The sequence below is a fragment of the Argiope bruennichi genome, chromosome 5 (genome assembly GCF_947563725.1).
Source record: "Argiope bruennichi chromosome 5, qqArgBrue1.1, whole genome shotgun sequence".
NCBI classification, from domain to species: domain Eukaryota; kingdom Metazoa; phylum Arthropoda; class Arachnida; order Araneae; family Araneidae; genus Argiope; species Argiope bruennichi.
The window spans coordinates 102,341,043-102,368,201 of record NC_079155.1 but is presented as its reverse complement, the minus strand read 5'-3'; the positions used below and the strand labels follow the sequence as shown (position 1 = coordinate 102,368,201).

The following is a 27,159-nucleotide window of genomic DNA, read 5'->3' as shown; positions in this document are numbered from 1 at the left end:
TTTTTCAAACACTAGCATAAAAAAAAAATAATCGATTTTTCAAAAATATCGATTTTTTTCGATAAATCGTTAATCGGCACAGCTCTAATCCCAATCATAAAAAATTCCCGGATACTAGGACAAAATGTGGAAAAGTCTCGGTAAATCCGGGTATCTGGTAACATACCGCACAGAATAAACGGCATTATTCTACGCAGACAAAGAAAGATAAGGCACTGCCTGAATGGATAATGAACCGAGTTTAAAGAGCTCTTCTGAGATATAGTTTCTTTTATAGATCACAAAGACACATTCTAATGCTGCATGGTTTCAACTTTATGAGTGAACTGTGCAGTGGGATTGCAGTTAATTGGATTTTGAACAATAAATAATATGTAATTAGGTACAGATTTCACTACTAAATCCGAAAATTCATAAAATGATAGTTGGTTTCTAATTGTGTTATAACATACAATTCAATTTATATTCAATAGTTAACCAGATCAATCATTTAGAGATAATAGGAAATTATTTTATTTTTATTATTACATCAAGACACACACAGAGAGAGAAAAAATGGAAAAAGAGTAAAATTACATTTTTATTGATTAAGTTATTTTGAAATAGTTATTATAAAAATGCGAAAGATCAACTTAAGTCGAATCAGAATACAGCACATTCTTAACTAATCCGACTCATATGGGACAGAATGCCGGAATTATAGAGAGTGCCCGGACTATATTGAATTATTGAGACATCACTGAAGAATATACATTTTTCTACATTACATTACATTTTTTTATATTAAAAGATACATTTTTCGATGCGTGGGAAACGAGCCAGTAATATGTTAAGGATAAAAAGAATATCGTACTGAAAAAGGGAAGATTGTAAGTTTTAACAGAAGAGAATGTACTAAAACAGGTGCGTCGAACTAGAGGGAGAGTCGAATTAGATTAAGACTATTATGTAGTATTTAAAGATCCATAAAATAAATGGCTGTGCGATAAAACAATATTAAAATACTCACCAAAGTCGCTTGTGCAATAAGACTTTAAAATTTCTTCGTCACTGCAAGGCTGACATTCTGAAAGAAAGATAAAAATTACATTAGTAAAAATTTTTTGGTAATTATATATATTTCTAGAAGATCAAACACACAGCAATTTAAGAGAAAAATAAAGCAGATTTGCCATTTCAAATTTTTATCTATTGCATATAAATGTTGATTTGAACATATTTTGACAAAATAATTCTTTTTCGCGATTCTCCATGTTTGCTTATTATAAAATAATATCAAAATTACAAAATAAAATAAAATTATAATTAAAAGGTTTGGAAGTTTAAACGTGACATTCATTCCATTTTTTTTTATATCACAGATCAAAGAAATAAATTTTTTTATAATACCATTTTAAGAAACCAGTGGTCACCTCGAAACTTTCTCGCATATCCCCAGATAAAGGTGTTACCCCTTCTTTCTCTCCTGCATACAAATTGCAAGTCGTGGGCATGGTCACGAAACCACATGTTCTCAAATTTTTATTTTTAGAGTCCACCAATACAAGAGTCTTTTGTACTGTGTTGAATAGTGAAGAAAAACCTAGTTTGCCTTTCGAACAACTTTTTCTTCGATGATTAAAAATAAAATATGTAATAATTTTAGCAACAAAATTCTATAATAAAACTTCATTTACTTAAGTCGTCACTGTTTTGAGTTTTTGCGCTTATATGCGCATACAATTGTATAGAGACAAACCGTCAATCCTTTGGGGAATTTGACACAAAATTTGATATTTATCTGCACTTCAGATATTTAAATAGTGCCTTAAATTTTATCCATCAAGCTTTGAACGTTTTGTAACAATCCAAGTTTATTTGTAGTCGAACAGACAGACTGACAAAATGGAAGGATTTAGTCCAAAATTTGAGAGAAATTTACAAACTTGGTGTAAACTAAATTTCACTCGTCTATTTGAAAGTGTTTTATCGTGTTCGCATTCAGGCATAATTAAAAAAAGAAAGAAAAATGTGTATTGTGAAAACAAAATCTCTAAGCCGGATTTCTTAAAAACCACTTTAGTACTTTCCTTTTGTGTACATTGTATTAGGGTGTCCAAAAGTTCCTTTCTCATCGCGCTACGAATGGTCTTACCTGGTTCTGCTTGCGCAAACATGCAGGCTTATCTATTAGCCGTCTATGTCATCGGTTTCAGTCGTACTACCAGAGCTATCCTACATCCCAAGCCGGGACTACACCCCCAAAAGCTCTTTTGTCCATTTGGTGGGATTGGAAAGGCATAATTTTCTATGAGCTCCTTCCTCAAGGTGTAACAATAAATTCTACGAAATATTGTCATCAACTGGATCAATTGAAAGTTGCCATAGCAAAAATAAACAAATAAATAAATAAAAAAAACGGCCAGAATTAAAGAACCGACGAGACGCTGTTTTTCATCACGACAAAGCGAGACCCACATAGTGAGTGGTAAGAGAGAAGCTCTTCCAGCCTGATTGGTAGGTTTTACCGCATCCTGCATACTCTTCATCTGATTATTACTTCTTTCTGTCCTTAAAAATTTCTCTTCGCGAAAAGTGCTTTAAATCCATCAGCGAAATAAAAAGGCAAGTCGATGATTATTTCTAGTCCAAAACACAATAATGTTTGAAAAAAAGACATAGACTTCCTGAGAGCTGGAAAAAGATAATAGAGAAAAGGGTTCTTATATAACAAAATAAATAATATCTTAAACAGCAAAATTGTGAATTCATTTCATATTAAAAATAAGAAAGAAACTTAAGAGACACCCTAATATCAGAGAAAATAAAAATAAATAAAAACAATATACAATATGAACACAAAAACAATTCCTGTAACATACTGTTATGCCAGAAAACTCATCAACATCTCTCTTCAAATCCAAAAACCACACTTGATTTTTTTTTTTTTTTTTTTTTGCTTTCTAGTAAGCATTTCCAAAACCTTATCTCGACGTAATCTTGCATTTGGTGAAAGAATTCACAGAAAAGAAGGACAGAGAAAATGAAAGAAAGAGGCAGATTGTCCCACAAATCTCCACTTTTTATCCCCTCCACCCCAGATCTTCCCTCTCGAATTTCTGCAGCCCCAGAACTCCAACCTGTCAGTTCAGCCCCACATTTCTTCTTTCACTGACAACTCCTACGCAGCTGTACGCCACATGCTCCACTGGGGGAATGAAAGAACAAGGGTGGAAATAAGAAACCACGAGCCCTAGACCTTTTTGACATCGCACCCCTCAATTCGACACAGAATTTGAGCATGCTAAATGCCATAAACCGAAGTTCTTCGGTACGATCATCCGTGTACAAATGAAATCAGATTTTAAACAATATTTCTATCATAGCTTTATTCGGTTTCAACTAAAGATTCTTTTAGCATACATATAACTGTAAGAACAGTGGGAGTGTTGTTCTTCCTACAACTTTCTCAGGTACTGATACAACAAGGCGAAAAGAAATGAGCGTGAAATTTGTTTCTCTTACCACTGAACAATTGGATCCCAAATTTGATATAGATTTAAATTTTGGTACCAAGATTACATACCAAATTTCATTTAAGTTAAGAGGTGTATTTTTCGGTTATCTTGAATCAAGACGATCAATGAAACTTACAGTCTACTGTTGAAGGATTTAGTTCAAAATCAGATAAACATTTACAATTCAGATGTAAAAATTATATATTGAAACTCGTCCATCTTGCATATTGCGTTTTTGAATCAATATATTTATCTACAGACGAACAGAAAAATCGCCAGACAATAATTTTTGGTGGCTCTGGTCCAAAAATCTATTAGATATATAATTCTAATAATAAAACAGTATGTTAAATTTCATCTACCTAGCTAAATACGGTTTTGAGATATCACGTTCAGGCACAAAGAAATAATAGATAGGGACTTCCATCAGAATAATTTCATGCAAAATTTGGCAACAATTTTATAATGTTGAGGCTACAAAATTTCATCTATTCCCTTTGCTAAAAAGTGGTGAAAAATTACGTTTCGAGATAATTAATTTCCTAATTTTTATTTTAATTCAGTTCATATTAACTTCATTCTAAAATGATCTCTTATTTCCTGATCCAATTCCACCTTTTTTATTTAATTAATGCAACAGAAGCGCTGTAAAATTGTTGACATAGACAAATTCCCACACTCCGAGGGAAGGGATAAAAATTTGTCGATCCAAACAAATTCTTGTAAAAGATTTCTATAATTCCCTTACCTAAATCGATACGTATAAAGAAATCCCTATCAGAATCTATAATCATGGAGTTAAATATTTCGTCCACTCTTTTCTCTCTTGTGTTGTGATGTTGTCGTACCTCGTCGCTACCTGCTTGTACATAAATTGTGGAATAAATCGAAGTTTTTAAAGTTACAAAAGTGTCTCCTCAGTCTTCGGCCACGAAACTGCTAAAAATTTATGTGTTTATATATATATATATATATATTTACGTATTATTTTCTTATTATTTGCTATTACACATAAAACTAGTTCACAGCAATAACATATTCAGCGTTCCCATTTATTTTTCTACTCAGTACTATTTTTTAAATTTATGTATATATACGCATTGTTTTATTATGCATTAGTGCGCATAACAATTTTTTTCTTCACATCTGCATTTATAACAGTAGCAATAAATTTTACTTGTTCTATCTGAGTAATATTTTATACGATATCTGAATCCATGAGCAAAATTCAAAATTACGATATAACTAGCTTCTTTAGAGAGTCAAATATGCCATCTGCTTGTTTCATCCGTCCACAGTTACATGCTACAGCATATTTTGACAGAGAAAGAATCGATAAAGTATAAAACAAAGCGGAAGATAAAATGCAGTTAAATTAATTAAAAAATGGATGCCAGTATGTTCTTTAACCTTTGGTGAAAATCTAAAAAAGATTTATACTGTTTTGCAAGTAAATTAATTCTGATACTTTATGACAATGGTATTTTTAGAATTTTTCAAAAATGCTATTTTTTGAAGTAGAAACAAACTAGTTACAAAGTCTGACAAAAAAAAAAAAAAATTAAAGAGAATTTTTTTTAAAGATATTTCATTTTGAAAATTACCGTTGATGATATTATGGTTCATTAGAAAAACAAAACTGCACTATTTGGAAAATTCTCAAATAAAAAATTTTCATTGTAGTTAGAGGTTATTAACTTTAAGTTGCAAAATATCTCAAAAGAAAACAATGTTCAAAGTCTCTTTCTGACTGCATGAACACAATCAGAACATTGTAATACTAAAATTATTCTTTTTCTATTTGTCATTCTTACAAAAAATATGGAACCAGGCTGGAACTAAATTTTAAAAGGAACACAAAGAATTGTTCTTAAAGAATTTGTTTTCTAATCGCATTTGAAATGAATTCACTCACTTAAAAATTCGAAGCACTTCGTATACATTAATTAAACCAACCAGATAGAACAGTCTGTATTCGAAAACGTGGAATGTGAACAATATGCCTATTATTCTTTCACAGCGGGGCAGAGCAGATGTTTGAAACACAAGACAAGGCAACAAACGTTTATTCAGTTTGTCACCAAGTTAACACCACTCTCCTTTTTCTTTCTCTCTTCTTCTTTTCACTCGATTAGCTAAGAGCTAAAAAAATCTAACAATTGAACTATTAGTTCAAGCTGAATTTAGGATTGTATTCCCCCCCCCCTTCTTTTCTTTTGCAACAAAACTTTTTCTCCGAGGATTAATTGATGAGTTGAATTGAAAGGGGTGTTCCTCTTCTTTAAAATTTGAATTAGAATTTAGACGTTGTTTGACTCTTCCCCGCTTTAAAAAAAAATAATTTTAAATAGATTAACCGAAGAAGATCCGTTACTTAATGGACCGTTTATTCGAATAATGTTGGCTAGATTTTGAGAATTTAACCGAAGAAGATCCGTTACTTAATTGACCGTTTATTCAAATAATCTTGGCTAGATTTTGAGAACTTGGCAATTAAAAATTCGTAAACAAGAATGGATAATCCATAAATAAGTTATAATTCTACACATAACTTGAATTATTTATTCCGCTGTAAAAAATATTTAATAAATACTGTAATATATAGCAAACAAAAAGTTATTAAAAGGATTCGAATCTCTTTTCTGAAGAATTGTGACATGGAAATGTTTTAGGCTTGATTAATCTGCTTTATTTTTTTAAAATTGCTCATACTTTTGGCAATGAGGATGTGTATAGAAAAACATATTTAATAGGGTCGCAATGTTTATGAGTGTAAATGTTATAACTAAAACAATGAAAGCGATATTGCACTATAAGAAAAAATTATACGACAATAAAATTCATATAATTTAAAAGTTAATTTTTGAACTATAGAAAATGTTTTTTGAGCGATAGTATAGAATGAAGTTTTCGAGAAAAAAATCTTCAAAATTTAGATGAATTTTAAATCAATTAAAAAATTAATTAAAATTTCGAAAGCTCCTTTCCTCGTATTTATTATTTAATATCTATCAATAGCTAGTTCAAGGATCAACGGTTTGCAATATGGTGCATTTTGAATGATTTTTCCATATCACTAATATTACAAGACACAATTTACAGATACTATCTACCCAACAAATATCGCCATGTTAAGTGAAGCAAAATTCGAAGAATTGATATTAGAATCTAATCGTAATCGTAAACATATTTCTCACTATATTTTTATATCTCTAAAATACCAAGCGCTTTGTTTAAAGGAAACTAATGTCTGTTACTAGGGTGGTAATTTGTTTTGCTTTTACGTGTATTTCTTTTCAAAAAGTTTTTATAATTGAAAATTCATCGAAGTTAGATCATTCACCAGTAAAATATTATCCACGTTAAATGAATGTTTCAAAAATAAAATAGCTGAGCAATTTTATTTCCTAAAGAAATTCCGTATCTTAATTCGATTGTTGGTGAGAATAGAGTTATGTGATTTAACTTGCTTTCAGAAAATGCGGACGCCATATAATCATGCTTTTTAACAAGTTTCAGAAACGATTAAACACATTTTAAACCGACATCTTCATATCCTATTTTATTTAACAATATTGCATACAGCGCCATCCCCAGTGAATTTATGAACATTTTTTTTTTTTTTTTTTTTTGTCGGAAAAGAAATTTCTATAACCTTTTAAAAACTTATTACCAAGTTTGATAACATTTGGTCCAGAAGTTTTCCTTTTATGACCATTTCAAAGTGGAACTTTAATTATTACCAACTTGTATATTTCGCTACAACAAAAAAATAGTTCAATTTTAAATTTTAAACTTTTAAATTCTCAAACAAAAAAAATTAATATTTTTTCTCTCAAAAAGCAAGGAAAATAATTTTAAATCATAATATGTATGAAAACGGAACTCTAAAAGGATAACAAAAAGGATTAAAATAACATAGGTGTCACCAGTTAAAACAGACGATCAAATGATTGAACTTATTCACGTTTGAGCAACAGAGCATTCAGCGCTTAAAAAAAAAGATAAAGAAAAGCCATTTAAAATATCACATCACTTAAGTAGGCACTGCTTATGCTTTGTTTCGACTGCTTAAAAATATTCCTCTAAACAGCTTGTGCTCGATTTCTAAATACCTATTCAAAAACCATTTCACGGCCAGATGGTTTTTCCTATTTTGAGAGCCGAAAACAATTCTGTTTCGTCCTCCTCCATGATTATAGTTATGAAAAACTTAGAAAATTGATTTCTGGAAGAGCATCAGCTATGAATAAGAACAAAAGACCAGAAAAACTAAATAACAGAATAAGGCGAGGGGAAAAAAAAAAAACCTCAAATAAAATATTTAGTTACTTATATATGGAGATGTAAGTAACCAAATATCCAATATCCAAAACTTTGACCAAAGATCCTGGGAAATTTATTTTACAAAAGGCATATAAAATATTCACTTAGCTAAAAAAAAAAAAAAATCATAGCTTTAAAAATCGTTGCACAGAACATATTGGTCTATTTATAGAATTATAATTACTATTGATAAACCTACCATAAAAAAACTGATTTATAAACTGCATAAATTGATATTGCATCCAAGAATATAAATTATCCAAAATAACAGATACAGCATTACATCCTATAAAATAAAAAGCTACAGACATAAAGTAATAATTATTTACTAAAAATTGGACTGGAATAACATTTTGATTTCTGATGTCAATGGTGCGAAATTTTTCTACAATGGATACGAATTGAAACCGCGCCATTTTGAATTTATTTTCTAATTCTGGAGTTCTTTTGATCTAAAATCCGTTTTTTAATTCTCAATATTGAAATCTATTGTTAAACAGAATATCGTATTTATTCACGAATAAGAAAAGCATCTCTAATAAGACATTACCACAGAAAAGAACAAAATTTATAAATTTTGAAGAACAAAACGAGGGGGAAATACGGGAAACTATACATGCGACGGTTTCCATGGCTACTAGAGCTGAAAGGGGGCAAATTTGTCTCCAAGCCGGAACAGTTAAATTGAACAAATATTTGGTCTTAGTTTTGAATTATAATAAAAGATCATGATTTGAGTCTCTCTTATTTTTTTCAGAGAATTGTTGGCTGCAATTCCTAAAAGAAATGTACTATTTTAATGAAAATCGCAAAACGATCTTTCATTAAAAAAATATTATAATTTATTTGTTACTGGAAAGCTTTAATTTAAAATTTCATTTAAATTTAACAGTGCTCGCGGTAAATGAATGAAATACGCAAACAAAAAGAAAAGCAGAAGTTTCTTATTCGTTCAAAGCATTTGACAGAATGTCTAAATTTCATATCTCCCGAGGGGGAAATAAATTTCATATCAACGATTTCATACGTTGCCATTAATATTAATTTGAAAAGAATATCAGAAGTTAAATTAGAGTAACTTTTTCCATTATATAACAGAGAAAGTTAGGTAAGAAAATCAGATAAATTTTTAATTAAAATTTTATTTTTTTAAAAAAAAATTCACGTAATAGATAACAAAGGTAAAAAAAGATTCTGATCGTGTTCGGGGGATAATAAAGAAAAAAGCGTTAACACATTTCATTTGTGTCGTGGCTGGTTCGTGAGTGCTTTGAAAAAAATTAGGCAAATAGAAAAACTTAACAGATTTATTTCAGATTCGTTCGAGTTACTCTGCTCAGTAACTCCTTCTCCTCCAAGAGCCAACACTCCAATGACATCACTCTTTTAATTACACTCGCGCTAGTTGCCTAGCGCCATCTATGAACGTTTATTTTCTTAACGCTTCAAAATCCAATCACTACACCCCCAACGTAAGAGTAGTGTTTATATGAAAACATAAACATACCTCTGAATTAAAATTATGAATTGGATTTTAAAACGTATCGAATAACATCAAATTATCCAAATAAAAATAAACACAAATGCAAAGTTAACTCGAATGAATAACTAATTACTAACAAACATTTAAGAAAGCAATGAGATAAAATAAGAAATGCACAATTGAATATAAATACCATCTTGATAATAAGAAACTCACTTATCAGTTAATATATACTTAATAATGTATATAATCACTTATCAACTAATAAACATAAATTTATAATGAATATAATCACTTAGTAAACATTAATACATAATTAAGAAAGGATTTCACTTGATAACATTACTCAAATGATATTTCAAATACAACCAAAACTGCTGAATGAAAATTTATAACAAACACTAGAAAAAGTTATATTCCTATTTCAAATAGTTTTGCACATTATACTCTTAACCAAACTTGCGAATACCAATTATTCAACATATTAAGAAAATGATAATAAAAAAAAACATTAAAACAAATATACATAAATATCAAGCACAAATTATTATTATTTTACAGTCATTAATCCCATATTGATATATAAAACAGAAAAATGATATTATTACTAAAAAAATGTTTTTCAGTCTATTTTGGCAATAAACGTGACAAAGCATCAGCATGCGGCATTTTAGAACCAGGGCAATGTTTTAATGTTATGTTGAATCTCTGCAAGGCAAATACCCACCTTTGTAGTCGAGATGACTGAGGAGCGCACTTGGTCAGATAAGGAAGGGGGTTATGATCGGTAAAAATGTGGATCTCGGATCCAAACACAAGGGTTTCAAACTTTTTCAAGCTCCAAACTATAGCAAATGCTTCCCGTTCGATTGTCGACCAAGATTGTTGGCTTTTGTTTAATTTTTGACTTGCATAAGCGATAGGGCACATTTTTCCATCAACAGTCTGTGATAAACACGAGCCAATCCCGATTGACGAGGCATCACAATGAATCACAAAGGGTTTGCTCATATTCGGGGTGTGTAGAGTAGGAGCGTGTAACAATGCTGATTTTAATTTTTCAAAAGCAACACTATGCATTTCACACCACGGCAACACATCAGGGCTTCTTTTCTTAGTTAGTTCCGTTAATGGAAAGGCAATCTCGGCGAAATTCGCAATATAATCACGATAATAGTTGAACAGGCCAAGAGCACTACGTAGTTGTTTCTTGGTTTCAGGTACGGGCAAACGAGAGATCGTTTCTAACTTAGCTGGATCAGCTTGATGCTTTCCTGAGCCAATTATATGTCCCAGGTATGAAATTTCAGATTTCGCGAAAGCACACTTTGAAAGATTAACAGTGAATTGCAGCTCTTCCAATCTATCCAGCACCAAATGAAGATGTTTCAAGTGAGAGGAAATATCATTGGAGAATATAGCAATGTCATCAATATAAGCACGGCAAAATTCTCTGTATGGCGACAATGCTTTGTTCATTTCCCTTTGAAAAGTAGCAGCTGCATTTTTCAGCCCAAAAGGCATTACCTTAAAACGATATTGTGCTCTATGGGTCTTAAAAGATGTATAATCCCGCGAATCTTCTTCCATGGGAAGCGAATAGTACCCCTTCAAAAGATCTAACACACTAATCACATTTGCCTGTCCTATGGAATATATTAATTCCGTTGCGTCTTCCATGGGGAAATCGTCGGTTTTAGTCACTGCATTCAAAGCTCGATAATCCACGCACATCCTGATAGATCCATCCTTCTTGTTTACACAGACTATAGGATAAGCAATGTCAGCAGAGCTCTCTTCGATTAGATCTAGTTTTAGGAGTTCTTCGATTTGGGAGTCTATTTGAGGTTTCAGCGCTTCAGGAATCCTGTACACGTAAGGTTTTTTCCTTTCTTTATCGTCCTCTAATTTTATCTTGTGATGACCAACCTTTGCAACTCTAACTTGTCCGGTAAATATTGAATGATGATTCCACAATAAGTTCAGGATTTGACATTTCACTTCCTCAGAAAGATGTCGCAAATCCACTTGATCAAATATCTCTTTCCAGTAACATACATTTTTATAACTGGGGGATGAATAAACTTCTCCAAAGTCTGCATCATCTTCAAAGATCATACCTACAGCATTAATTCTTGGATAGTATTTCCGAATTTTATTCGCATGACAATGCCGAATTTTTCCATCGCTAAGTTTTATTTTATATGAATGTGGAGGGCAATGCTCGATAACTTCTCCAGGACCAGTCCAACGGGCATACAATTTGTTCGATGAATCAGGTATTAATAAATAAACTTGGTCACCTGGCTTAAATTCCTTAGAAGCGGTTCGGCGGTTAAAATATTCTGCATATGCCTGTTGTTTACCAGAAGCGATGAGAGATGCTTCCTCTGCAGCTCTTTCTAAGTTTATTTTTTGCTCCTGTAAATAATCCACAACTGATTTCTCCATGTTTAACGGAATGGCAATATCACCACACCAGCTCGATTTTAGAACACTGAGAGGTCCTCGTGCTTCACGTCCATACATCAACTTGAATGGTGAAACACCCGTCGTACAGTTAGGAACTTCCCTGTACGCAAAAAGCATATATGGAATGTATTTATCCCAATTACTCGGATCAGTTCTGATAATGTGATGGAGTGAATTTTTGAACACCCTATTATATCTTTCTATAAGGCCATTCCCAGCTGGATGGTTAGGCGTCGTAAATCTGGGAGCACAACCTAATCTTTTCATGAATTCCTGGGTTAACTTAGAAATAAAGTTCGTTCCATTATCACTTGCAATAACATTGGGTATTCCAGTCCGCATGAATATCTCCAATAAAGCATCACACGTAGCTTTAGCCGTTAACGAACGAAGAGGGATAGCCTCAGGCCATCGAGAATGCTGGTCCATTAGACATAATACATACTTATGCCGACGAGCAGAAGGGGGTTCAATGGGTCCTATTAGGTCTATATTTACTATCTCAAATGGCAATTCCGGACGGAGAACAGGAGTAATAGGAATTTTATCGATCATTTTTTCCGGACTCCTCAACTGGCATTCTTTACAGGATTTACAAAAGTTTTTAATATCATCTGTCATATTTGGCCAATAAAAACTGTATTTAATTCTTTCACTAGTCTTTTTTAATCCCATATGGCATCCGAAAATTGATTCATGTGCTAATTTAAGAACTTGCTGTCTCTTATTTTTGGGCAAAACCAACTGATTCACTTTTTCGCCTAATATTTTATCCCGGTGGAATATTAATTCATCATTCATAAAAAAGTTTCCTTTTCCAAGGGATAAATTTTTTCTTACTGACAGCAAAGTATCACATTTTCTTTGTTCTTCTTTCAACGCATTAATTTTGTTTTTCTTATCCAAAGAATCGCTTTCATTTCCGCTCGGTTGTTCTTCGCTCTGACTAATTCCACAACAAATCATAAATTCATCAAAGCTCTCTTCCATTGGCGCCTCTAATCCAGACGTGTTTTGGCTGCGGCTGTGGTTTATGCTTTCTCCCAATAAGTTTAATACAGAGGGGGGGATGATGAATTGCTCTTGAATTCTATCCGTGACAGCTGCAACTATCTCAATAGGTCTGGAAAATCCTTCGTTGTTTTTATCTTTTAATGATATTTGAAAACTCGAAAGAGTAGCGTTAATCCTTTCTCCAAATGCACTTTTTAAAATGATTTTTCCTTTTTCTTTTTGTTCACTCGACACATATTTAGAATTTAAAACTGGTATCATAGCACCTGAGTCAACTAGGGTTTTCAGTTCTCTATTGTCCACACAAATATCAACGTATTGTAAAGGGTTGATATTTAAGCTTTTTTCACCATTAATTAATTCCGACTGAATTTCCGCGGTTAAAATGTCTTCCCGTTTCTTTTCTGCCGCAGATTCTCTCAACTGCGATTTTTTATGTCTATTTGGGCAGTCTCTAGCAAAATGCGACAATCCACAAACGTAACAGTCCCTTGTTACTTTTCTTGAATTTGTAGTTTCGTTTTTATGAAAGTTTTTGTTTCTGAATTCTCGTTGATGCGGGGGTACATATTTCCGTTCCGAAAAATATCTCTCTTCTCTTTCGTCGTAGGTTTGATGTTTAGAACAGTTATTCTCTTGATATAGTTCTTTCTTTTTCCTCACACTGTTTGATCGCACATTTTCATAATCATCTAATTTGCTTGCAGTTTCGTTTGGATTCGTGAATTGTGACCAAACATCAATAAAATGTTCTTTAATATCCGTAGGTACTTTTCGCTTTATCTGTTCTGTTATGATTAAACCCGACAAACTTTCAAAAGTAGTTATTTCCAATCCTTGAATCCATTGCTCAAAATAATTTTTAAGTTCGTAAGTAAAATCGCACCAGGTAGTCTCCGGTCTTTTAAAATGAGTCAAAAACTTTTGCCTAAATTTTTCCGGGCTGAGTTTAAATCGTTTCACTAATAAACTCTTGATGTGGTCATAGTCCTTAACTTTCTCGATTGGCTCTCGAGCGATGAGTTGGGTTATATCCGTTGGCAATAATCCTAATAGATGCGACACGTAATCTTCTCGTTTTATTTGAGCCCACTCGGCTTGCCTCTCGAACAACAGCAAATATAAACTGATATCACTGTTCTTTTCATCGAATTTTTGCATCACGTGCCTGAGTTCTATCTTGGGAGTTGGTAATTCGACATCCACGGGTACACTGGAATATTGCAACTTCAGTTTCTCAAGTTCGAATTCTCGTTCTTCTTGTGCCTTTTTCTCCTGCAATTCCCACTCTTCTTTAATTTTTCTTTCTTCAAATTCTCGTTCTTCTTGCTTTCGTTTTTGTTCTTCTTTAATTTTTCTTTCTTCAAATTCTCGTTCTTCTTGCTTTCGTTTTTGTTCTTCTTTAATTTTTCTTTCTTCAAATTCTCGTTCTTCTTGCTTTCGTTTTTGATCTTCTCTCGCTTTTCTATCCTCTATGATAACTATCATTTGTTTCTTCACAAACTCTTCCTCGTAATTTTCACTTCCAGTAATTAATTTTTTTAAGTCCACAATTTTCATCTCTAATGAAACAGTTTCACCCAGCTCTTCCGCCAACAACTTCAAATCTTCCTTTTTCGCACTGCCTAGGAAGGCCATATCGATACCGAAAGCACACACCTTTATCGAATAAAGTTCGATTTCAAGTTCGTCAAAAATAGCACTCGATTCTCAATCGCGACGACTGCGCCAAATGTCGTGGCTGGTTCGTGAGTGCTTTGAAAAAAATTAGGCAAATAGAAAAACTTAACAGATTTATTTCAGATTCGTTCGAGTTACTCTGCTCAGTAACTCCTTCTCCTCCAAGAGCCAACACTCCAATGACATCACTCTTTTAATTACACTCGCGCTAGTTGCCTAGCGCCATCTATGAACGTTTATTTTCTTAACGCTTCAAAATCCAATCACTACAATTTGAATGGAATATTCGGCAACAAACATGGCGGCAAATTTTTGTGGTAGAAAATTTTTTCAGATTCATCAAAATTTTTTAATTTATAATATTTTGTGTTCCAAATATAAGGTACATATATGTTTCACTTAAATTGTATACGTGTCACCATCAATGCATTAATTCAGGCATACCACAGAATCCCTAGGTAAAGGAAAGAAATATTCATTTTATTTTAATCCTAGTATTGGCGATATATACATGCAAGATACGTATCGATCACTTAACAGTGAGACAATTAAGAGCAATTCAAGATAAAGGTCTTTTTAAAGGAGAGAAATCTCTTTTTTTTTTCTTTTTTTAAGAATTAAAAAAAAAAAATGCTCAAAAAGTATCAATTTAACGGCTAAAAAAATGAAGTTTACATTTTGTACACTTACATACTACATTAAAATACCATTGTCAGATCATATAAATCGAAGTTAATTACTTCGTTGTCTCTACTTCTTTTCACCAGCAAGATTTTGTTAGCGGGCTTTTCTCCCGTCCCTCCCCCTTCCACCCTAAGGTGATCCAAATAACTGAGGTTAAGATAATTGGAATCCTATTGCATTTTCCTTTCGTTATGCATATCCATATGTTTAATGCATTCTATAAAATTGCTGCATTTTGTATACTGGATGAAACATTCATATAATTTTACGAGTTTTTTTAAACTCATATTAATTAACACATTTAATAAGCTGTGTCCCTTAAAACTTTAGAAATAAGGTTTGTACGAAGAAAAAGGCCATAAAGTGGCAACATATGTGTAAGGATATTTATGAAAATATTCTTACACATATACATCTGTCAGCGCAGTAACATTCGAGTTTGACTGTGATGCCTACGTCTGTATTTTAAAAATGAATGCATGTTAGGATGTTATAATTTTGGTTAACACTTGAAGAAATTCAGAAGAAGTTTTGTTTGAGACGAAATAAAGGGTATTGTCAACTTATTGTCAAAATTGATTAAATTATAAATCAATAAAAAATAAATAAATAAAATAAAATTAAAAAAAAAACCTAAGCTGTAGCAGTTGCATTACTCTACCTTCTCTTTAGGACAATACATGACGATGCCTGATTAGGTACGCATCCCACAGTGCACTGGCGATTGTTAATATAATCAGATGAGATGCTGTTTTAAAAAATGTGCGCACGTAAATATCTTGTCTTGTCTTTCGTGTTTGTTTTGTGTGAAATGCGAACATTAAAGAAATGTTCACGAAAACATGGATTCTCCTGCTTTCACTGCATGGATCATAATTATCTTCATTCCACCACAAATCAAATTTTTAATATTTTTCAGATATATCTTCCGAAAATTTTGTCTCACAATAATGATTTTTTACACTGTCTATAATTTAAAAAGTTAGCTTTTAATGACATCAATTTTATTTCCAATCACTTTTTTCTTTCTCTTTTTTAAAAAGTTTAATTTGATACACAATCTGCAAAAACAGTGTTTTTATTGTTACAATGAAATTCATAAATAATTTCACCAAACTTAAAATTAAGATATAAAAAAAATGGTTTTCTTTGGACATTTAACTTGGAAATATAATTGATTTCCACTTCTAATTTTATGTCGTAGTATATGTATATTTCACTTCGTACGGCAGTAATTTTTAATAAACCGATTCCATTAAATTAATCCGTCAACCTAAAATAATAAATTGATATTTTAAATGAATGCATTCTGTATAAATAGTATTAAAATTCAGAAAAGCCAATATTCCAGTGGAACTTGATGGTTGCCTAAAGCTAGCTGTATATATAACTATGATAAAGAGATTTTTAAAAAAAATCTTGAGATGTTCAATAATTGTTTACATTTTTGAAGCACTATTCGAAGAAAAATTTCAAATGCATTATTTTTTCACGAAAATGATCACCACGAGAAGTTTTATCTTTTCTTTTTCACAAGAAATTTATAATTTTATAACAAATCATTCATTTTCAGTACCTAATAAATTATTTATAAATTTTATTCTACGAGTTCAAAAAGTATGAAAGTAAAGATGTTATAAAAATGAGATTAATGTCTGTATACAATTACTGAATAATTCATTTAAACTCAAGTATATAGGAATGGATTGCAAATGGGATTAGATTTGACAAAAAACATGAAAAGCACAACTGAAAAGTGTGCTTTATACACACCTGCAAACATGAACATGGACAATTTCTCTTTCACAGTGACCTAAGTTCTCCAAAAAGTAAACACCCATTTTCTGCGCTGCAATAATAAAATTACTGTCCACAAAAGAACGAATGCATTTTTGAAGAAATATAGAATTATACCCGCCTCAAAGCCACAGTGGTCATCTATTCATTTTTTTGACGTAAAGCGGGAGAAAAAAAAATCGTCTTTTTTTTTATGTCTGGCAGTGCAAATGAAACATCTAAAGTTACTCCTATTAAATGGGTGTTTAAATCTTCAGAAGAGAAGAAAAATAAAAACACGCTCACAAAGAGTGAGGGTGTTGTCGAAATCGTCTGCCTTCAGAGCTCTGACAAATGGTGGAGGCTGGAAAGAAGGAAGGAGTGGAGGAGGGAAGGATAGAACACGCGAATGGCAGAGACTAAAAAAAAGAAATAAATAAAACGGTTATTTTAAAGCACAGGACAATGACAGGTGAGTCTTATGTGGCATCTCGGAAAGAAGCGAAATCATCTGAAGAAAAAATAATAAATAAAATAAAGTAACAAAAAAAAAAAAAAAAGTCTAAAACCACTTTCGTGCTAGGTTGGTTTTGAAAACACCCGTTTTTCTTGAAAATAAAGTCGGATGTAATTGCTCGCAACCGGCGACTTCAAATTGCGAGAATCAAATAACAGCCCTTTTATTTGTGGTAACTCTTCTTTGATAAAGGATATATATATACATGTAGAGATATTTTAAAACTTAATTTAATCCTAATTATTTTCCAAAGTTTTATGTTAAGTCAGCCGATATTAACTTAATTCTAAGATGTTCTCTTATTTCCTGATCCAATTCCACTTTTTCTTTCTTTTTTTTGTTTAATTAATGCGACAGAAGCTCTGTAAAATTTCGGACATCGACAAGTTCCCATACTCCGAGTGAAGGGATACAAATTTGCTTCCTAACAGACACGAGTAAAAAAAAAGAAAAAAGAACAATTTATCAAAAATTGTTAAACTATGGGTGACAACCACTTATTTGATACTCTGAGAATTTATATCATGTCCTTATTAAACTTAAAAATATAGGGAGAATTTTAATAATCAGAAAACTGATAATTAGAATAAAAATAAATTAATAAATTATTCAATCTATTCAAATAATATAATATAATTTTCTCAAAAGAAAAAAAAAATTAATGCAAGGTATATTTTGATATTAATTATTTAAAATCCTAAAATTGACTGGCAAAGGAAGCAAAAACACAACAAAAACCACGGGAATGGCCTAAATAAACTGATATGGAAAACAAGGTCCCCAAAATTGACATCAGCACACAATTTTCTTTGCTTGAACTATTAAGCTTAAAAATAGTTCCGTGGGACTTTACAATGAAATTATAAATGATTGCGCGATTGATATAATAGTGCATGCTGTCTTATGTTTTCCCATCCATTAAGGTTTTAAAAATTAAATAAGTGCATCGAATCTAACATGAATCATCTAAACATAGTATAAAATGAAGTCTCCTGAAAGCATCTGTATATTTGAAAAAGTAAAACTCGAGAAATACTTAATTGTTATTGGAGATATTTGTACCATTTTGCAGGGCCTTTATTGGGGAAGGTTTTAGAATATTACTGCGCGTGCGCAAATAGCAAGAGTTGTAGTATGCATATGCGATACATTTCTTTATTTACGTCTGATTTTAAACAGCGATTCAAAACTCATTACGCCTCCAAAAATTAACTGATATTGGAGATATATGTACCATTTCAAGGGCATTTGTTGAGGAAGATTTTAATATATTGAAGTCATAGCAAAATAAAAAAAATGGAGTCTTATAATTGCGAAAGATATATTTTTAGTTAATTGTTTTGTCTATGAACATATCATATTTTTACCTTTTTAACAGTCTAAATATTTCTGAATGTGTGATATAAAAAATTGTTATGGAGTTATTTTTAATGATTTCTAAATATATTTTTATGTTTGTTTGATGATGTGTGACATGCCCATGTCCTATCGGGCGGAGGCTAGACTTAAGTTTAAAGTTAATTTTTCCTCTTGGATGTTATGCCACGGGCAACACTGCGCGGGTACTGCTAGTATAAATATTTATTGAATAATTTCTAACATCATCAAAGGAAATGGAATGTAAACATTTTATCATTTAATCTAAATTAAACACAAATAACTTATTTTCGATTTTTGTAATTTAATTTTTAAAAAATAGAATAAATTAATTATAACAAATAAAAATTAACTTAAAATCAAATTATTTATTAAATACTTTTTTATCCGTCAATCTCCCAAAACAAATACAAATTACGTACAACAATTTATATTAGACAAGAAGAGAGCGAGCCTTTTCTTCACAATAATGCAATAATTACCTTTCCCGTAAACACTAATTTCAAGTGGGATGCGCCCTTTGTCAAGAGCCATGCAGTGCAAATAGATTAACACATGATTTATTTGCATGGCATCTCAATTCTCAAATATAAAGAAATCCAAAAACCACTTTCTGCTCTCTCTCTTTTAACCGCATTATCATTCAGAGTTCGTTCTTGGCCGAGAGGTGCAAGAGGCCATGGGATATCGTTTGGCACAAGGCCGATGGAAAGACCTCATACTGGGAACTTCTCAACAGCGCTCCTATTGGCGAAGAAGCGAGCATCCATTAGTTCTGGTTTTCTCTTATATTCTTTCCTCCCCCCTACTAATTTCCCCTCTATATTCCTAAATCTTCAACAGTAATAATAGTTTTCACCCTCGCCTGACGCCAGGGGCGATAAAATGCATAAAAAAAAAATGATTCATTGGCGAAGTTTTCGCTGACTTGGCGAATTATTGCCACCTGTATAACTGAAATGTAAACGAGGAATATTAAATTGATTTTTTTTGTGTGTTTATTTGTGTTAAGTGATGCGAACTAGTAAATAATTAAAAGCTAAAAATAAAATACATTATTCCTTGAGTGATTGTAGTACTTTCAATGTTTGCTTGAGTACACAAACGGGATGCTTTTGCAATATTTAAAGAACAAAAATGCTTAGAAAGAAAAAATCGCCAGTTAAGTTTTCAGTTTAAAATTATAATTATACGCCAAATAAATTGTCCAACGCATCCACTGATTAAATACATAAGAAAAGGGAATCTATTGTAAGTAAATATTATTAAATGTTATAAGAAAGGAATAATAATTGCATTGAATTATCGTCTATTGTCCTGCATATTGTTCAGTATTACCATCGTTTGTCAATAAAAAGGAGCAGTAAACTCCCAAAGAATCCAGTACTTTAAACCATTTTTCTAACCAGAAAATAAATTTCAACATATAAAGCATGGCTAATTTGTGAACTACAGAGATTTTTGTTAACAATTTAACATATAAAGTTTAGCGTTAAAATTTCCAATAAAAAAAGATAAGTACTCATTAAAAAAAAAAAAAAACAGCAATTTTTTAACATGCATGAAAAAACTTAAAAGATTTTTAAATTGAAATAGGACAATATTTGAAGATTCTTTGCGAAAATTTTCAAAGTTATTTCATTTCCCCCCCTCCCCCCAGTAAATATAGAATCGGAACATAACTAAATGCAAACGCAGGCAATTAAAATTTAACGCATTTTTAATTTGAAACCAAATTTTCATGAAGTTCATTTGCTTGAATTTATAAGATTTTACTTTCTCGGTCAGGAAAGGTAGGAAATTAATTTTCTCCAAAAGACTATTATTAGATGCCAACAGTTATCTGCAAGCATAAAAGAAAATTAGCATCTTGTAGCATCTAGAGTGACTAACATTCAATGCGGTTTAAGTTAAAAAAAAAAAAAAAATCGATGCGATTACTTCTCTTCAAAGTAGAGGAAAGATCCAGTTACAAGACCATATATATATATATATATATATATATATATATATATATATATATATATATATATATATATATATATATATATATATATATATATATATATATATATATATATATATATATATATATATAAAATCATTCTTCTTTTGCCTGTGATTTTTTTTTTTTTTGTTTCTTATATAAGGAATGAAGCAGTTAAAAAAAAATACGAATTTTATTGTTAGTGAAGATCAATTATCAGAAAAGGTTAAAAAAAAAAACCACTTTAAATGCATTTTTATTGATTCAAGTGAATGCAGTGATAAAAAATGCTAATGCTAACACTTGACGTCATAACAGAAAGTCTAACAAAACTGTCGCCCCTGATTTTTTTTTTTTTTTTTTTGCTATTGTTTTTAACAACATGTGCATTACCATTTTGAGTAATAAATTATAAAAGATGATTATTTGGGTGGGAACCTATTCAGTTGTCAGTAAAAAAAAAAAAAAAAAAAAAAAAAAAATATTGGTGAAATTAGAGCGGGGGAGGGGGAAACCCAAAGAGAGTGATTTCCCCAAAATTTTCTAGCATAGTCTTTAATAAGGTTATTTTCATTGGTGAAATCAGAGGGAAAACAACCAAGGAGAGTGATCTCCTCAAAACTTTCTAGCATAGCTTCTAATAAGAGTATTTTCATTAGTGAAATCAGAGTGGAAACAACCAGCGAGAGTGATCTCCCCAAAACTTTCTAGCGTAGTCTCTAGTAAGGTTATTTTCATTGGTGAAATGAGAGGGAAAACAACCGGCAAGAGTGATTTCCCCAAAATTTTCTAGCATAGTCTCCAATAAGGTTATTTTCATTGGTGAAATGAGAGGGGAAACAACCAGCGAGAGTGGTCTCCCCAAAATATTCTAGCATAGTCTTTAATAAGAGTATTATCCCGGAATACATACGCCTTGCATGGCATTGGCGTACAATGCTTAAGAAGTATTAAACTTTGGCATAAATTACAATTTTTACTGAATCGATCGTGTTATCCTTGGCGGTAAATTTTTTAAGCGTTTAGTCCTTGGCATAAGGTTAATAGCATCTGAAAATCGAATTTGTGTTTTAGATGCGTTTTTCCTAACCGATTGAATCAAAAATCTGACACAAAACTACACATGTAATCACAAAATCCTATATAAAGTTTGATAAATTTAAATCATTGCGTTTTTGAATTATACCGCTTACGTGTTTCTGAAAATACAAACTGACAAACCTTGTTGGATTTGGCTCAAAATTAGGTAGATACCTACAGTATAGATCTTAGTAGACATCTACAATGCAGGTGTTTAATTTTATATACCGAATTTTATTCATCTTATTTTTATATTATCGAATTAGCTTATATTCGGATAGCTGAAATGACAGACTTACTTTGAACGTAATTTGGGAAAACTACAAACTTGATGTAAAGACCCCATGCCAAATTTCAATTGTCTAGCTCAAAGTGTTTCTGAGTTATCTTTGTCACAGACAGACAAGCGGACATTTTCCAAAAATGTATTTTCGAATTCAGGGTGGTCTCAAATGTGCAGATTCGTAAAAAACATCGAGTTTGAATTTTTTGACAATTATAATACTTTCTCTATACTACATATTCAAAATAGTAATAAGACTTCATTAAAATCAAATCATGATAATAGAAAATATTGAACTGGTAAAAAAAATCGTTTCTTACAATAATATAAATTCCGGGATAATCAAGTAACATAACAATTATGAAAACAAAAATCAACAATGACTAACTCCCCACAGAAAAAAAGAATCTTAGATATTTAGATAATAGAGAATTTTAATGCTAACCTGGAATATTTACTTCATATTGTAAGTCATTTCATCATTTTTGCTTACTATATTTTTACTACTTTATGATGCCTCCGATTTTTTTTTTTTTTTTGTCTGCATAAATTTGACTTTAATGTTTACCGTGCACTCATAAATAATTGGATAGGACTTTTTATTTTACCTACAACTTAATCAGGATCGATCATAACCTTCAACATATCATTAATCATAATATAATTAACGATAATTATGGTACAAAATTCTCATTGAATTAATTGTACATTGTATCTCGGACAAAATTATGGACAACGACAATGAATTTTAAATTTATTTAATTGCGAAATGACAGATTCCTTACACTAATGTCCGAGAACCGACTGTACACTGCACATTTACATTTTGCAACTCGCGGGTTTCATCTCTCTTTCAAGGAAGATAAGAACGAGAAAGAAATGAAGTGCGGCAACCCTGCGCAGAGCCGAGGCGCCTCCATCCGAAAGCCGTTTTTAATGGCTCAGATAAAAGGCAAGAAACGCCCTAAGTCAACTCCTCCACAGATTCTTTATCGAGAGAGAGCAGCACTTTTTTTCCTTTCAAAGGTTAACAACTCGCAAATGCAGACAAACGCAGCCTTTTTAACTGAAAAACGATTTTTTTTTTGTTTTCAATTTTTGTACATGAATTTGTGAAAAAAAAAAAAAAAAAAAATTAAATGTATAATTTTGCATTTGTTTTATCGTTTTGAAATGGATGTCAAAAGATGAAATTTAAATTGCTTAATATTTTTCCTAACAAAGAATATAAACGATGCAATTTTTTCAGTTGTGCAATCCAAACTACAACATATAGAATGTAGCCTAGATCTAGAGTATACAACAGATAGACCTAGATATACAACACTAGATTCTGGTATCGCTATCTAAAAAAAATTCAATTTTCGTATGAAACATCTTTACAAATTAAACCACGTTTATGTCAAGCTCGAGCTTATAGCAAAAGTTGGAAATTTATATATATATAAAAAAAGAATGAAATGGGCAAATTTTGAATTGTGTAGATTGAAATTTCTCTTTTCATTACAGTTTATTTTGTTTATTTAATTTGCGTAATATATTTTTTTTATTTATAATTACTGCGTTTTGATACAATTTTCTAAAAATCAAAATATTCTGTAGGACCAAAAAATATATCCTTCTTTAAATAAAATATATTCTTCTGTTATCAAATGCTCACTAGTATGTGATCTTCTAATTTTTACAACTTTTTTCCACCTCAAGTAGAAAACACATAATTCATTATTTTTTAATGAGTCAACTTCATGATACAACTGCATTTTAAAAATTTGTTAATTAATGAGAAATAGGTTGATAATTTAAAAATAACGGAAAAGAAAAGTAACAGATAAAAATCAAGATTTTATGTTAAAAATTAATTATAAAAATTGCTATTTTTTTTATTAGTGTACTTTCAAACTAAGATTCAGTTCAGCAATTTATTAAGTTTTCATCTAGATAAATTAGTTTAATTTTTGTAAACTTAAAAAAAAACAGTCTAAGATTTTTTTTCAATTTCCGTTAAATCAATCAGTGGTTTATATCACTATTTAATCAAATTTAAATTATATTCAGTCGAATACTTTCTTAAAAATTACATAACGTAAAACTTATTTAAAAAACGTAAGAAATATTTTGTACAAATGTAATATTCTATTAGTTTCCCAAAAAATAAAATAAAAAAATATTAAAATTCCATTAAATATTCCTTTAATAAAAATTTTAAATATTCTTTTAAGTTCATTTAAATATTCTTTTGAGTTCATTTTGATATAGCACAATTCGAAAAAACAACAAAAAATTTTTAACTCAAAAAATGATTTAATAGCATTTCCGTCCAAAGCATGCAACACTTGAAAATAATAAATAATATCTTCTCTAAAAACTTTTTTTAGAACGAAAATAAAGCTAAAAAAAACTAACTGAAAATAAATATTATAATAAAGACCTCTCATATTTTCTAATATTCTTGCGAATGACGAGTTCAGCAGTTGGCCTAAATTTTGAGTTACAATTATTGCATTAATTGAAGGGGAGAAGATAAAGATAGATAACTGCAATCGCGAGTGTCAATTTTGGAAAGGGAGGTACAGAAAACAAAATAGCAGCGATTTATTTCATTTTTTAAATGACACATTGAAAAAGAAATAGCCATACTTAGCATTCCTATGCCGCCTCTGAATACGTTCTCGTTTTCTAATTTAATTTCATGACGTCATGTGTAATAATTTTTTCCCAAATATAAGTCTTTTTTTTTGGGGGGGGGGGGGCTTTTTAGACTTAAAAGAGCAAATTTCAAAACTTGAAGCCAAATTAAAAGTCGCGAGAAAGAAAATGTGTATATATATATTTAAAGAAGTGTATTTCTAAATAGTCGGATTAAAGAGGGAAAGGGGTGAAAAAAAAAAAGTACTCTCGGGAAAATTAGTCTCTTTTCTCTTTAGTCCCTGCGATTCGCGCTAGGCGCTGCACTGGAGATACGGGAACATTGAGATGGTTGCCATACTAAAAATCAGATACAGATCTCGCCAAAAGAGCGCCAAATGATATTAATTTTTCACATTCATTCCCTAGAAATATTTTTTTCTCCATGATCGAGAAACAATGTATATGATTTGTTATTGCTTTTTAAATTGTTGCTTTCATTTAGGACTTCTCAGTCTGGGATTATCTATTAGGTGAAAAATAATAATTCGAAAAAAAAGGGAAGTGTGTTAACACACTGGCAATATATAAGGTAGAGACTCTGGCTACTTTTTAATGCTTTCTCAAAAATCTGCTAGTCCACATAAATACTAGAACACACTGGTTGATGCTATCTAATAAAGGTAGGAAACGATTTCCACGAAAAAGACCTTTATTAATATATATTTATTAATATGACTGATTGCAGTGAACTAAGAAAAAAAAAATGTCACCACTCATGTCAGTTAGCCGCACAATCTTGTACTTTGCGGTGACTTGATGTTCCTTCCATCCACTATAGAGAGTACTGAATTCTAAAATTAGTACGTCATGTTTGGGTGAAAATTACGTTAAATGCATTTCACAACCAACTATCATATTATAATGCCCCGTTCCCATGGCCCATGCGCACCTTGTATAAGGCGCATTTTACCCTCTTTCCCTTTATTTGTGGTTATGCGGTGCTCTTTGATGTTTATTCATTTTACCGACAACTTGTGGGAAGCTCCCAACCGATAAGTAGATCCTACAATGGGTCAAATGGCAGATTTACTACCATACCAGTAAAAGCAACGGGCTATGGCAATGAGGCTTAAGAGATATTTAAGGCTGCGGTGGCCTGAAGATATGGTGTCGACTTTGGGACTGGATGGTTCTAGATTCAAAACCCGATTCCACGACTGAACCGTCGTTCATGAGTGTTCTTTCATGTGAAGTCTGATCTGAGAGAACAAACGTCCACCAATTGTCATACTGAGTAATTCGTGCCGATTCGTCATTTGACAACGAATCCAAAGTGCGAGATCTTTCCCTCGCGTTATTCCTAACCGGATGTTAATTAAAATAAACTAAAAACTATATGGGATTTCATGCTTAGTCGCTGTCATATGTCAAGTTGTAGAATAGCATGATAAATATTTCATAATAACAATAAAAAAATCGCAGAAAGAGAAAAATATGTTGGCGAAATGAACAATTAACTGACAAAAATCTGGCCTCATCTGTCAACTTTTTCTATTTTCGCAATTTTCTTTGCACAGCTTTTCAATTCCTGTGCATTCATTTTTATAATCATAAACCGACAGGGTAAAAAGAGGGTCAATTTTATTTCGTAATGCAGATTTATACTCCCAAGGATTCCCCTCGGAGGCACCTCGAAATGAGGATGAGAAGCTTCCGGCATGGTGATTGGCTCTCACTACCCTAGGGGTTACACGAAAAGGTGGGGTCTAGCTCCTCCCATCGATGACGGGACGTACTTCCTTACGGAAGGGTTGTACCTTGGCCGGTGAAGGCCCTTAGGTTTCAAGCATAGTTCCCGCTAGTGTTGTTGTTACGGCGGCCCAGTCTTTCAGTTATTTTATCTGTGTGCCTTCGGGCGGGTCGAAGAGTCAGTGATATAACTTATACTCCCAAGGTATAGATAAATGAGATAGCCAATCGAATTTCTGAATTAATTGATATCTTGTAGTCGGAAATAGGATACGACGTCACAACAATAAATAAGACAACGTGCAGTCAGATATCTGATGTTATATGTAATGACGATTGCCCAGAAAATGTAATGACGATTACTTAGAACATATAATGACGATTACCTAGAATATGTAATGACGATTACCTAGAATATGTAATGTCGATTACCTAGAAGATGTGCGGTCATGTGAATAGACATTACGGAGTAATTTCCGACTCGCGATTTTACAGAAAATATGTCGGGTGCGCAAGTAATTACAGAAATTAAATTTGTGAATGCAAGAATGCTTAACGGCGTTTCAATTAGAAAATGCACAAGAGAATCCATAACCATGTAAAATG

General features: G+C 31.5%; 2 protein-coding genes across 2 annotated transcripts in view; both read right to left on the bottom strand.

Annotated features, from left to right (window-relative positions):
* The window catches only part of LOC129969119 (meteorin-like protein), a 64,336-nt gene that overhangs the window by 4,066 nt on the left and 33,111 nt on the right, over positions 1-27,159 (bottom strand). The window contains exon 3 of the mRNA XM_056083534.1: positions 1,010-1,066. Coding sequence (XP_055939509.1) covers positions 1,010-1,066 — 57 coding nt within the window. The remainder of the gene's footprint in view (positions 1-1,009; positions 1,067-27,159) is intronic.
* On the bottom strand, positions 9,883-14,626 carry LOC129969118 (uncharacterized). The gene has a single exon (XM_056083533.1). The coding sequence runs from the start codon at positions 14,428-14,430 to the stop codon at positions 9,934-9,936; it is 4,497 nt and encodes a 1,498-aa protein (XP_055939508.1). The 5' UTR covers positions 14,431-14,626; the 3' UTR covers positions 9,883-9,933.

Coding starts and splice junctions, on each gene's coding strand:
- LOC129969118 (XM_056083533.1), bottom strand. CDS start 14,430: ATGGCCTTCCTAGGCAGTGCGAAAAAGGAAGATTTGAAGTTGTTGGCG.